We start from the raw sequence: 13,319 nt of genomic DNA on the forward strand, positions 1-13,319 counted from the left end.
CTACAAGCGTGCCCATCCCCCGGACAGTGCACTCCGCACCCGTTAGTTAGGCATTTACCCATCCCCTCCACCCCCCTCCCACCTGCCTGGCACCCGATGAACATTACTTCCATGTGTGCACCTAAGTGTTGATCAGTTAGTATCAATTTGATGGTGAGTACGTGTGGTGCTTGTTTTTCCAAGGAATTTTTTTTAAAGGCGGGATGATGGGAAAGTTTCTGGGGCATATCATCGAACTGAAAGACTAGCCCCAAGCCTGGAGTGGGGACAGGAACTGAGGCAGTTCCAGGGACTTCAGGGCAGAAGTTCATAGATCTCTCCCCCTGGGACGCCGCCAGAAACTCGCTTCTCCTCTAGCAGCAACCAGTCTGTGTATCTCAGGTCCAAATTTCAAATCTCTCTGAGAGGCTGGTTGGCCAGCTGGGTCAGGTGGCCACTCTGGGTAGATTGGCCTGGGCAGGAGCTTGTGTGTTAGCAACTGGGCCTCTGGGGGCAGCGATGGATCCAATTACTAGAATCCAATTCACTGAATGGACAGTGTTCAAAATGATCACTTCACCACATTTATCTGCTTCTCTTAATTATCTAGCCTCAATCGCCTGATTTTTGTTTTGTCTTCACAACAGCATTTTGAGACAATGTTGAACGAAAGGGAGCTGAGTCAGTTGCTGAGTTGGAGATCGAGGGAGAGATTGAATCTATATGTCTGGCCTTGGTGCTATGTAAACCCTCTAGCCCCCAAACCTGACAAAATTCTCAAGGAATGGGGAGAAGTCCCTGAAAAACTGAGATTAAGCTTCTTTTACCCTAGCAGAAAAAAGACAGGAAGTTAGGAATGAAGTTGGCAATTAAGGAAGATTTATTTATTGCATGCTTGAGTTTTGGACCAAGAGTTTACCCCCCACCTTGTCTAATGCCCTGCGAAGCTTAGCATGGGAGGTAGAGATTTGTGCCTGTTCGTTTTCGATCAGGCACTCTCTGTACCCATGCCACCCCGGGGAAGACCGAATCTGAGCAGGATCTAACAAACCCTCGGCAACAGGGACAAAAATGATTAATGTGAATATTCCCACCCTGACCTGCTAAGAAAAAGTTATGTTATAAAAGAAAAGAATAATGGAAGAAAAAATACGTCCAGAAAAAGGGATAAGGAAAAGTTAAGAGTTCCTGAGGGCTCTTAATGGGTCAAGACCCAGAGGCCAGAGATGGTCTGGCAGGTTGGAACCTGGCTAACTATTCAGAATGGCTGGTGTGTTGGCAAGAGGTGAGGAGTTAAAAGCACAGCAAGGAGAAGGACGTGAGAGAAGTTTTTCTGTGTGTTAAGAACGTATCTCTGCCTACCTCCCTTCACTTTGGCATTTCTTCCCGAGACTGAAAAAATATTCAAAATACATTTTCTTTATTTCAATCATTGGCCTGTTTCTCCGGATGTGGCTGTGCTAGTTTCAGAGCACAAAGCTACCCCCATCTTCGTAGGTTCGTTCCTTCCTTCCGTAAGCTTGGGCTTCTCCTGAGGCCTGGTCCTCATGGGGAGCTTAGGAGCTGGATTGGCCTTTCTTTGATGTAATCATTTTAACCCCTGAGCTCCTGGAGGGCAGCAAAGGTAGGCTGGGATCCTTGATGTACTCTTGGACCCGGTCGTTGCTGGGGTCGCTGCAGACCTCTCGGTTCTTTTTGGTGACGAAGCTGCAGAGGCAGGATTAGACTGTCATGGGCTGCAGACTGGGATGGGGCTCTAGTACACCCCCCCACCAGCTCACATGGGGCTTGTCTTACATTCTCTACAGCTTCTCTGGGCCTCCTCTGGCGGGGTGCCCTCAGAAGACCTCTCCTTCTGGCCTCAAGACCTCATCATCCCTTCTCTCAATCCCTTCACCACTCAGCCCAGACCCTCTGGCTTGGGTTACTTAACGGCCACCATCTATTGGACCACACAGCTGTAAGTGGCAAAAATCAAGAATTAAACCCAGGTCCCTGAGATCCAAAGCCCAAACCCTTAGCCATGATTCCCTGCTTCAAACATGGACATCTCTTGGTCCTGTGATCCCATTCCTGCCCCGGGGTCCTTGTCCCTCTCCACAGCAGTAGCTGTAGGGAAGTGCTTACATAATTGCTGGCAGGTGACAGTTGAGGGCCTTTCGGTATCCTACCACCAGTTTCCTTGGCAATACTTTCTCATGATACTTCAGGCAGCAGGTGGTTGGTTGGTTCACCGCCTCAGGAATTTCTGCAGGAATCACATTGCAGGCTGAGCCAGGAAGGCACAGAGGGGAGACCGTAGCTGCCCACCTGCATCTCCCATCAGTTGCATTTCACTGCTCTGGCAGCAAAGCCATCTGTTAGCAGGGACTGATGATGGCTTGATGGGTAACAGAGAAAGCGAAAAAGATAAACCCCTCTGGGGGATACACATGTAGAACCTTCAGCCTCTGAACTGAGTGTCACCAGGACAAATGACTTGGTTATTTACATTTGCTGATAAACCAGGAGGGAGCTGCTTCTCTTTTTGTTTGCTCATGACTTGATCTGGGAAACATGTCTTGAGCTCGTGTTACATGCCAGACTCTAGGGGAATGAAAACATGAAGACAACACAGCCACTAGCCTTGAGTAGCTTACCGACTAGTCAGGGTAGAAAGGGAAAGTGAAAGATTGAACAAATGCTACACTAGAACGTGGTCCGGGACAGAATAGACTTTGGCACAAGGTGCTGCTGGAACAGAATGAGGGCACCTAACCCGTCCTTGGTGGCTGAGGAAGAAGTCCCAGAGCAAGGGGTGTCTGAGTTGATTCTTAAAGAATGCGCAGGATTTAGACAAAGGAGGAGTAGGATCTGGAAGAAAGAAATGTAGGAAGGCCTGAAGGTGGCGAAGCTCAGTGTGTTTAGGGAGTGCCGAGCAGTTGGGGGTGGCTGGAATGCAAGGCGAGGGGGGAGTGGGGAGAGATGAACTGGAGAGAGGGGAGGGCCTGGGCGCACAGCGACTGAGCCGTGGTGGAATTCGGACCATCCTAGAGGCACAGGGGAGGCTGAGACCAGAGAGGAAGACAGAGGGTGGGGCCATGAGTGAGAGAAGTTAGGGCAGAAGGAAAAAGTGCATGATTTAGGCCTCAGGGTCAGGCAGCTTGGGTCAGAATCCTGACTTGATTTGAAGTTTTGGTTTGAATTATGGGCAAATTTCTTCATCAATATAGGTTTAAGTTTCCCCATCCATTAAATAGGGGTAAAAAGATACTTATATCCTAGAATCATGGTGAGAATTAGCTGAGAAAATGCTTGGAAAGCACTTAACGGAGAGCCTGGCTCACAGAAAGACTCAATTAGTGCTTATTATATTTATTATAATTAAAAACAAGTGGTAATAATGACAATTCTTCTTGCCTTGGAAATGGCTCTTTTTCCTGCTTCTCTTTGATGCTTGCAGGATGTTGGACTGGATTGGTTATTGCTGTGTTTCCCTTGAGCTCCCCTGACTACCCACCAGTCGGGTCAGACCAGAGACCTCCCCAAGTCCCCAAACCTGCAGAGTGCAAATCCCTTTGTAGCCTGACCCCTCGCCTCCAGCTGGTGGCAAAGCTCGGGACACCTCGAGAGCACTGTCTGGCTGACCCATGCTTTGTGTGGGCCATTTTCTCTTCCCTGAAGTCTGAACCCCCTGCACTGGCCTGACCGAACTTCTGGAAAAGCACTGTTGCCCCCTCCCACCCACCAAATGCACACAGTTCCTCCATAAGTGGCCCTACACAGTCCCCTCTGTAAGGGACATTCATGTCCCAGGTTCTCAAAGCAGAGTTTACACAGATCAGGGCCATCCCGACAGTGTGTGGACAACATTACCAGGTGCACTTGACCCTTGCTCCCCCGTGTTTATATAGGCAGCCAGGGCAGACTGCATGCCCAGGGCAGCCTTAAGGGAGAAAAGAAGGGCAGGGAAGCCTCGGGCGGGTATGTGGACAGGCTGAGTGTCTTTGTCCCTCCCCTGTCACCAGGTCCTCATAAACGATGGTGGAGGCAGAGGATACAGAGTGGGCAAAACAAACCCTCTGCTCCAGAGGCCCCAACTCCCCCTCTCCCCACAATTGCAAACCCTTTCAACCCCTTCCCTCTTTCCTGCAGACTTTATTTAGTCTTAGGCTGGGAGATGGAAGAGGGGCACTCTTGGCCATCCCACTGGGACTCCTTCTGGTTGTCTGACAGTCCCGGCAATCCATGCCAGCCACTGTGAGGAAGGGGTGTCTAGGTTCACACTCCCCATTCTGGGGTTTCATCCCAGTGGTGGATTCAACCTGCCTCTCCTAACTCATTCTTCAAGAGCATCTGCTGCTTTTCTCATCCACTCGCCTCACCCTCCCTGTCATTATATACATTTTTCTATTGCATTTTCTGCTACTTCCTTGGCTCCTCCTCCTAAGTGATCATCGCTGGTCTCCATCCTTGGGGCTCCCGGGGAAACTTGTCCCTGGGGAAACTGCCCAACCCCAGAAGGATCTGGACCAAGCCCAGCTCTACTTGCAAAGGGGAGAATTGGAGGTCAGCAGCTATGCATGAAGGTGGGGGAGCCCCCCAGGGCTGATGGGGCCAGAGACCTGACAGTACTCTTGGTGTCACCTCCCTGCCAGCTGCCCGGTTCCCCTTTCTCATTCCTGCCCTACAGGGACAAGTGGACTCACTTGGCTGGCTGTGAAAAGCAGCAGTAGTGGTGAGGATGATGATGAGGAGAAAGAAGGCAGCCACAGAGACCTTCATCCTCTCAGTGGGGCGGTGCAGCTTAGAGGATAGCCGAGCAGAGATGTCCTCCTGGCAGCTGGTCGTCCACTCTCCGACTGTTCAGCTCTCTGGACTCTGACCGCGTCAGAGCCGGTGGAGGAGGAGAAGCAACGGACCTCAGTGTTTGCTAAAAGGGAAGGTGGTGGAGGATGCGGCCTGGTGCAGAGTCGTATTCAGTGAGACTGAATTCACGCGAAGGAATGAGTTGGAGAAGGAGTGGTGAATGTGTACTGGGTCAGCCACCTTGCATGCCCTGTCTTACCTAATCCTCCCGATAGTGAAGTGGCAGTTCTTGCTCCACTGCGGCCACTGAGGCTTAGAGAGGTTAAATAAATTGTCCAAGGTCACATGGGTGGAAGGTGGATAGGCAGTACTGGAAACCAGATCTGTTTGATTTTATTGGTTACCTGCCACCATCTCTGTGTTGGTTAAGGGGGACGGAGGGTTGAGCTGCCTGTTTCCCCCAGGCGATCCGTCATGGGGACCGTGAGCATCAAGCAGGATTAGAGAGAGCACAGACTGAGGCAAGGGTGGGGTTTACTGGCCTCTGAGAGGGATGGTCCCTATCCCCAGTCCGAGGACACATGATTGAACTCACACTCTTTCATGTCACAGATTATGCTACTAATATTCTGAAAAAACAATGCGTCTGATCCTTGGGGCTGCATTTGTTACTGAAGTGTCTGGCTTATTTTTGAATGTTTTTATTTATCTCCTTGGACCTTGGACTTTGGACCGATTTTTAGGTATAGCTGGCTGGTCCTTCCCAGGTGCCTGCAGGAACCCTGCCACCCTGGCCGGCTATGACCAGCAGAGGGCGCTCCAATGCCGTGCGCCTGACAACCCGCCGTGAGGTCCAAAGTTCCAGTTTCTGCCCTCCCCAGTGGCCTGGGCTCTGGCCGCGCCTGCCTGGCAGCATCACCTCTCCTCAGACTGCCTCAGGAGGAGAGATGGAAGATACAGGGGATTTTGCCGTTGAAGGACTATGAACTTTAGAGCCATAGGGACATGTTTCAGGAGTTGAGAGGAGTGGGAGGCAGGGCAGAATGGGGAACGTGCAGATCCCTTACCGGGCTTGCCTTGGCGTGGCTGCTCGTAGACACGTAGACCACCAAATGCAGTTCGTTAGTCCTGGTGGGTTCAGGGCAGTCAGTGGTGGGGAAGCCTTGGCCCACAAGCCCTTGTCTGTGGAAGGTGGGAGGCCAGGGGAGGGTGGTCTAGTTCCTGCGCTGGGGCATGCTCTTGCTCCAAGCCCACCGAGGTCCTGCTTGAGCCCTGAAGGTGGGTTTGAGAGCCTATTCTTGCAGCACAGGACTCCTCTCTATTCCTGTCTCATTCCATTTATCCCTCCGTCTCTCCATCCATCCATCCATCCATCCATCCATTTCCTGAGACCTGGTATGGGCCTGGCTTTCTGCTGGGCCTTGTGGGGGATATGAAGATGAGTACATGAGTAAAACAATATAGTGCAACCTGGTGAAAGTAAGTGGAGGGGAGGGGGGTGGGATTGGATAAAATGTGTCCATGAATCATTCCTATCCCAGACAGCACAAAAAAGGGCTATGGAGTTCGACTGCTATGGAGAGGCCTTTATGAAGTTGTACCTGTAGAATCAGGTGATGACTCTCAGCTTTCACACTTACTGTGACGCTTAAATAAGAGAATGCACACAGACTGCTTAGCAGAGTGCTTGGAATGTCGAAAGCACTAAGAAAATGGCATCTGCTGCTGTTGTTTTGTTGAGGAGGTGGCCTTCACCACTGCGTTTCTTTCTCACCTCTGCTTCTCACTACCCCATCGCAGGCCTGACCCATTTTTTGCACCAGGCTCTGGCAAAACTTCTGTAGAGTAAAGCTTGATGCTGAGGGTGCCACACCCAGGCAGGGCTCACTGGTGTCCTCCGGCCACAGCCAGTGAGGAAATTCAGTAGAAATGAACGAGGGCAGTGGAGGGCATGAATGGTTTTTAATTCAAGGCAGGGCAGTGCAGGGGGTGGGCGGGGCTGCGAGCCGGGGGCAGGAGAGGGGCCTCGGCCTCTTCTCTTTAGATCTCCGAGCTGCGCCTTCTCCACTACCTCCGGGTCACTCAGTTCTCCTCCATGTCCTTGATGTAGTCCTGGACCCAGTCGTCACTGGGGTTGCTACAGATGTAATGGCCCTTTTTGGTGATGAAGCTGTGGAGCAAGAGGGAGAAGGATTACCGAGGGGGCCAGCAGCTGGAAAGAGAGAGCCAGTCCTCCCTCCCTTCCCAATTCCCGCCCCCTCCCCCCCCAGACTGTTTCTCCTTCCTTTGCTAGACGCAGCCCAGGGCCAGCCTCCTCTCTCAGACATGCTGTTCAGCCCCTACAACCCACAGGCCCATCTAGTCTCTGTGTCTCCCCCACCCCGAGGAAGCGCCTTCTTGCCTTCTTCTCCCTTCCCTTGACACCTCCCATGCGTGGGGACAGCTTCCCTTTGCTCCTGCAGGCTCCAGCAGGAATGCCCCCAGATTGCCCCTCGGCTGCCTCTCCCTGCCTAGGCACACCTGGGAGGTGCCCTGGGGGTCCCCACTCCACATCCTCCCTGCCTGCCCCCCACCAGGCCCTGCTGGCTCCCTCTCCCCCGTGTGGTGTGTGGGTGTCACCTACACAATTCCAGGCTTGGAGCACTGGCTGCTGGTCTCATAATAATCCGTAATGCGGTAACGCGGGAGCTCGTGGGTAATGTAGGTGAAGCAGCACTCGGCGGGGTGGTAAGGTCCTCCTGAGGGGGCAGCATGGGGAGACGCTGAGATACTGATGGCTGCTTCTGCAGCCCAAGGTGGGGGTAAGAAGGAAGGAGGAGGAGACGGCCCCACAGAGCTCAGACAGCGGCTCTGGAGAAGCTCCGTCCTCTCTTCCCACTTCGTAGTAGTCCTCAGCCTCCTCTTTCCCTCCTTCATCAACCACCACCCGCCCACATTTTCTTCAGCCCCTCCTGGAGAAACTGGCTGATGACTTTCAACTGAGCTGAAGGATAGCAAACCCAGGTCTTCTCGGTGGGCACACACCACCTCTGGGGGCTGACTTGTAGAGAGGGCTGGTAACTTGACCAACATCACACAACCTGTGTGCCTTATTCGGGAAGGATGCTCCAAATGGGAGAAATCCCGACAGGGATTAGGAGACATGCCATTTGGGAATGCAGAGCCAGCCCCTCCGACCCCATCCTGCCCGTGTCCCCACTGAACACTCGGCCCGCAGAGAGGGAAGGATGCCCACACCAAGCCCCAAGCACGATGGCCGCAGGGTCGGGACGCTGAAATCCTAACCCAGTCTTGCCTTTGCTTTCTTCCTGCTGTGACCATTGTGCTTTTCCTCTCAGTTTCCTCCTCCATAAATGAGGCCTTTGGACTTTGATTTTTATACTGAGCTCCCTGGGTCTTGGGGGGCTTCAGGGACTGTCTTGGAGGTGCTGCTGCATTTGGAAATGGTGTCTTGGGGATTGCACCCCATTCAACTCTTTTTTCAGTTTTACCTATTGGGCCTCTGTGGGAAATTTTGCTTGAAGAAAAGGTTTCATGGTCTAAAACATTTTGAAAATCACTGGGTTAGGTGATATTTCAGCTTTTTTCTGATTGCGAAATTTCATGGCTCTCACAGGAGGAGCAATCACAGTCACAGAGGTAGCAGGAAAGGCATTGCGGGCAGAGGGCCCTGAGCAAACGAGCACATGCTGTGGCCACGGAGTAGAGAAATCAAGTGTGTGCATAGTGTGTGACCAGGCTGGGCAGAGACAAGGGGGCGCGTGGCGATGGCCTCGGCGGTCACTGGGGGTGACCAGGCGCTTGTGTGCAGAGGGAACAGCCTGGTCCTGTTGTCCAGCACCATTCCAGGCAGCATCCTCACTGTCTAAGGATTGGAATAAGGGATCCATCCCCTGAGACCCACTCGGGACTCTGACTCTCCCACCTTATTCCTTGGAACTGACAAATGACTTCAGAGAGGCAAATCGAATGGCCCAGATACCTATTAACTTTAGACTAACTTTATTTCAACAACTTTCTATGTTTCCCTCCAGATTCTGAAGAGGAAATGAGGTAGATGGAAGGGCAAGAAGTAGTTTTGGCTCTCTGTAAAGGCAGGTACTCGTCAGAAATAAGCTGAGGAAAGGTGGCCTGGGAGGGACCCTGGGAGGTGGCCTAGTGTTTCCCCCCAGCCCAGACCCAAGCCGTGCTGCACTCACGGGGCACGGGTGATGTGGGGAGCAGCTGGGCCCAAATCTCAGGAGGCTGAGAGACAAAATGGCCTTGAGGGGCTCTGAACACTGCTCCTCAAACTCCCTGGGATGATCCCCCACAGTGGGGTGGGCCACTCTTTTGCCTCACAGCGATGGGAGACGAACTGAGGGGAGTGGAGAGGCAGGCTGGCCTCACTCCATGACCTGGAGGGGAAGGGGCTCCAGTCTGGGGGAGGATGGGGATGAAACCAGCAGGAGAAGATCCCCGAGCTGCTGCTCGAGCCCTCCTCCTCGTCTCCCCGGCCACCTTGCTCCTGCTCTCTCCCCACAGGGCCTGGGTTGGAGGGAATACAGGTGCTGCACTCACGTGAGGAGGATTTAGCTCTGGCCCCTGGGGCGGTGGTACAGAGGAGGAGGAGGAGGAAGGAGAAGGCAGCCACGGAGACCTTCATCCTGTGGAGAGCCACTGCAGGAGGAGATCTGGCCGGTAGGGTCTTCTGAGGCTCCTGGGGTGAGGAAGGGTTGAGAAATGATCATTGAGGCCAAATGGTTTTCGAAATAAGGGAACTAAGATTTCGCAGGGAAGTAGAAAAGCAGCGATGCCTCAGCGATTTCGTATCCTGCACGTTGGTTGAGGGTGTCGTGAAGGAAGCACGGAGACCCGGGGTTTAAGGGAGGACACTGCCTCCCATCCCCTGGGGGAGTAAGTTTAACTCCTTTGACGTAAGCCGTTCCTTAGGCACACGGCTGGGGGCACTGCCTCCGACTTAGCAAAACATCTCATGGCCGATGTGTCCTGTGCCCAATTCCAGATCCAGGTCTCAGAACAAGGCCAAGTGGGGCCTGGAGGTTTAGGATCTGTTCATCTGGAGATCGGAGGGCCTTTGAGGTAGTGGGATGAGGTCTGCAGTCCCCCAAGTCAGGTCTTATAGATCAGGGCTGGGAAATCCTCACTTAAACTCATTAGCAGAACCTGCCGCTCCCAGCCTCATCCCCACCCCTTGCCATACCCCGAAGAAGTGCTCTGATTCTCAGTAGAGAATTCATTTATATAGTGGTTGCTGTACACACTGGCCACTGGCCCAAATGCTTTATGAATCTTAGCCCGTTTAATCTTTATGGCAGCAGTTGAGGAAACTGAGGCTCAGAAGCAAAGCCCATGCTTCCACAATTGATAAGTGGAAGTGGATTCAAACTCAGGCAGTGTTCTTAACCCACAGTGTTAAGTCTGTGTTCCTAACCAGTATGCTGTGAAGACAGAGACCCGTTGAGCTGTCTAAGAATGTCCTGGCTTGCTTCGGCTCTCTGTAAAGCCTTTAGTCTTACTTAGCTCTTTCTGAGCTCAGGAAGTGGATCCCTTTGAGAACCCGCTCCTGGTTTCTGACTTTGCCTACAGAGAAGCTTGGTGGGAACCTCAGAAAATGCCTGGCTCAGGGATGGCTAGTAGGTATTGTCGATTAGTGGTGGACTGGAGCTCTGTGTTGAAAACTATTCTGAGGCCGCGTCCAGGCACGTCAGGAAGAAGCGCTGCGGCTCATGTGCGGTTTCTGTGACGGTGCAGCTTGTGTGCTGTGTATGCATCCTTGGATTCATCTAAACCAGCCATTTACCGAGTGGAAGCTGCGCTCAGGAAGGCCAGCAGTTTGCTCATGATCACACAGTAATCGGGATGCAGGACAGACCCCACCTCTGCAGACCCTCAGTCTAGCTGCCTTCACCAGGCTGTTCTTGGGGGCACTTCCTGCATTCTGCTTGCCACTGTGGTTAGAGGGCTATTCAATCTCCTCGCCTGGAGTCATCGCGGCAGGGAACGTCTATTATTTCCCTTCACTCATTCACACAGAGCCTAGTGTGTAGCTTGGCTTAAAAGAAGGATGAATAAATAAATCAAGCCAGGTCTAAGTATGTATATCTTACAGGAAATGTCTGAATTCTCATGATTAGGTGAGGAGACAAGTCATTAATGAGAAATTTTCTGTATTCATTGTCATCAATAACAACACGATTTAAACTTTTCAAATGAAATGATAACAATTGTCATTAGGAACAATCTGAGAAAACAAGTTGTTTCTGGGAAGAATATGAGTTGGAAAGAAATAATGTTCACTTCTTTGTTTGGGGAGCCTTACAGAAAATTCCTTTATTTTTCCAGCAATTATTGAGTTCCTACCTATTAATACATTAGTCTGTATATGCTGGCTGCTATAATGAACAACCCAGAGCATTGGTTAAATGAAGGTTTGTTTCTTGCTCATGTCCTGATTCGGTGTGGTCAGCTGTGGGATGATGGGGTGTGTTGGGCAGGGCTGTTCTGTGCGTGACTTCAGGAACCAGGGCTGCTTCTATCTTGTGATGCCACCATCTTCAGCACAGGCCTGCATGGCTGATACCGAAGGAGAGAAACAGAGGAGAATCTTCATGAATCAGTTCTGGAAATCAATAAATTACTTTCACTCACATTCCATGGGCAACATCAAGTCACCTAGCTCTAACCTCATAAAAAAGGGATGGAAAATATACATCATCTGTGTGCCCAGGAGGAAAAAGGAATAGGTATAGTGATCACATCACTTTTTTGCCACAATATCAAATGCCAGGTACTGGGCCAGGCTTGGAGGGAATAAAGGTGACCCTGACCTCAGAGGACTGAGAGGTTAAAGAGAAACTGAAAAAAGTAAAGAAAATTGCAATACAGTGGCATGAATGGAATTTGGTAGCAACATAATTAGAGAATTTAAATGTTCTCCTGTTCCCTGGTGAGTATGCAATGTCTATTTAAAAAATACATTTTTTTTTATTTCAGCATATTATGGGGTACAGATGTTTAGGTTACGTGTGTTGCCCTTGGTCCCCCCCCCCAAGTCCGTGTTTCAAATATGTCCATCCTTCGGGTAGTGCGCATTGCACTCCTTGTGTATACAAATACCCGTCCCCTCCTCCCTCCTCCCCTCTCCTCCCGCCGCCCTCCCCCTTCCCCAGCATCCAATAGATGTTGTTCTGATATGTGCATTTATGTGTTGATTAGTTAATACCAATTTGATGGTGAGTACAAATGGATCCCGTTCTTCTGCTCTTGTGGTGCCTCACTTTGGATAATGGGCTTAAGTTTAATCCAGGAAAGTGTAAGAGGTGCTAGATCACTATCATTTCTTATGATTGAGTAATATTCCATTGTAAACATATACCACATTTTGATAATCCACTCATGGATTGACGGGCACTTGGGTTGTTTCCACATTCTTGCAATAGTGAATTGTGCTGCCATAAACATTCGGGTGCAGATGTCCTTATCGTAGAATGTTTTGTGCTCTTTTGGGTAGATGCCTAATAGTGCTATTTAAAATGTCTTTCAAAGCTACACATATACATTGGTTTAAAAAAATGGAATAATACGGAAAGGATGTGTAGGACATAAACTTTCTGAGTTCATGCTTGTCTGAGGTCTTTATTCAGCCCTCACACTTGATTGATGTTTTGCCGAATATAGAATTCTACATTGAGAATATGTTTCTTTTGGAACTTTCATCTGTGGCGATCTGGTGTTTCCTCTCTCTAAAAGATTTAGGATTTATTCTTTAATCTTGTTTTCTTACTTTTTGGCACAAAAAGATGTTCCAAGCTAATCTTGTACTTTCCCTGGCCCAGCCCCTGGAATTAGCCATTTCTCCAATGAGTCCTGATTCCTTTTCGTGAAAAATGGTCTTGAGAAACCATGATCTGAATGCTTGGTGTGCTCATGGCTGTGGGGATGGCATTGCTTTTATGTCTGAGCTGTCAGTGGACAGACTAGGAAATATATGTAAGCATATGTGTATAAGTGTGTATTTAAATTTATATTGATTTCTATTTATCTGTTTCATACATCACTAGCAATTTCTATATCATCTTTCTATCTATACGAAAACCCAAAAGTTTATACCACAACTTCCAGTTCCAAGTCAACACCACAGAGTTATTTCAGTGTTCCCTCTTTCTGTAGGTTTCCCTCCCTACTCTAGCAGTGAGCCTGGCTCCCATTAACCTCAATGTATCTACCTGAATTTTCTCAGTCCTCTGGATGTAACAGATCTGGCCACATTGGCTATAATCTTGACTCCAGCCCTGCTGGCCTCAACCATGTGGCTCATCCCCTCGGCCCTAGCCTTGGTTGGGCCCTATTGATATATGCTTTTTAAATATTATCTCTGGTTCTAAAAGTGAAATAGTAAAAATATGGATGTTTCCCTTTGCTATTTTATGCTTTGGTGATTTTGGTGAAGCCCTTTTTAAATCGTTTTAATGACTTTTAAGCAATTTTTTTCTAGCTATGTTGTACAACTTCTGATATTTTTACTTTTAACAATTCAAAGTTGGTTGTTA

General features: G+C 50.1%; 2 protein-coding genes across 2 annotated transcripts; both read right to left on the reverse strand.

Moving 5' to 3' along the window:
* Positions 1–153: 153 nt before the first annotated feature.
* CCL16 (chemokine (C-C motif) ligand 16) lies at positions 154–5,070 on the reverse strand. The gene is made up of 4 exons (XM_012648655.1): positions 5,027–5,070; positions 4,668–4,891; positions 2,107–2,227; positions 154–1,686 (listed from the first exon to the last, which is right to left on the reverse strand). The coding sequence occupies exons 2-4, from the start codon at positions 4,741–4,743 to the stop codon at positions 1,536–1,538; spliced, it is 348 nt and encodes a 115-aa protein (XP_012504109.1). The 5' UTR covers positions 4,744–4,891; positions 5,027–5,070; the 3' UTR covers positions 154–1,535.
* A 1,678-nt stretch (positions 5,071–6,748) lies between these two features.
* Positions 6,749–9,482, reverse strand: CCL14 (chemokine (C-C motif) ligand 14). Its single transcript, XM_012648669.1, has 3 exons — positions 9,328–9,482; positions 7,391–7,505; positions 6,749–6,937 (listed from the first exon to the last, which is right to left on the reverse strand). The coding sequence occupies exons 1-3, from the start codon at positions 9,410–9,412 to the stop codon at positions 6,850–6,852; spliced, it is 288 nt and encodes a 95-aa protein (XP_012504123.1). The 5' UTR covers positions 9,413–9,482; the 3' UTR covers positions 6,749–6,849.
* Between the last annotated feature and the right edge of the window lie 3,837 nt (positions 9,483–13,319).

This window comes from Propithecus coquereli, unplaced genomic scaffold (assembly GCF_000956105.1).
Source record: "Propithecus coquereli isolate 6110/MARCELLA unplaced genomic scaffold, Pcoq_1.0 Scaffold291, whole genome shotgun sequence".
In the NCBI taxonomy this organism is placed as follows: domain Eukaryota; kingdom Metazoa; phylum Chordata; class Mammalia; order Primates; family Indriidae; genus Propithecus; species Propithecus coquereli.

Excerpts from the sequence above, each read along its gene's own strand:
- CCL16 (XM_012648655.1), bottom strand. The coding sequence starts at position 4,743 with ATGAAGGTCTCTGTGGCTGCCTTCTTTCTCCTCATCATCATCCTCACC. Across the intron at positions 2,228-4,667 it reads TGCTTTTCACAGCCAGCCAA|AAATTCCTGAGGCGGTGAAC; the intron begins GTGAGTCCACTT and ends TGATTCCTGCAG. Across the intron at positions 1,687-2,106 it reads TGTCACCTGCCAGCAATTAT|CTTCGTCACCAAAAAGAACC; the intron begins GTAAGCACTTCC and ends CTGCCTCTGCAG.
- CCL14 (XM_012648669.1), bottom strand. The coding sequence starts at position 9,412 with ATGAAGGTCTCCGTGGCTGCCTTCTCCTTCCTCCTCCTCCTCCTCTGT. Across the intron at positions 7,506-9,327 it reads CAGAGCTAAATCCTCCTCAC|GAGGACCTTACCACCCCGCC; the intron begins GTGAGTGCAGCA and ends CTGCCCCCTCAG. Across the intron at positions 6,938-7,390 it reads TGCTCCAAGCCTGGAATTGT|CTTCATCACCAAAAAGGGCC; the intron begins GTAGGTGACACC and ends CTTGCTCCACAG.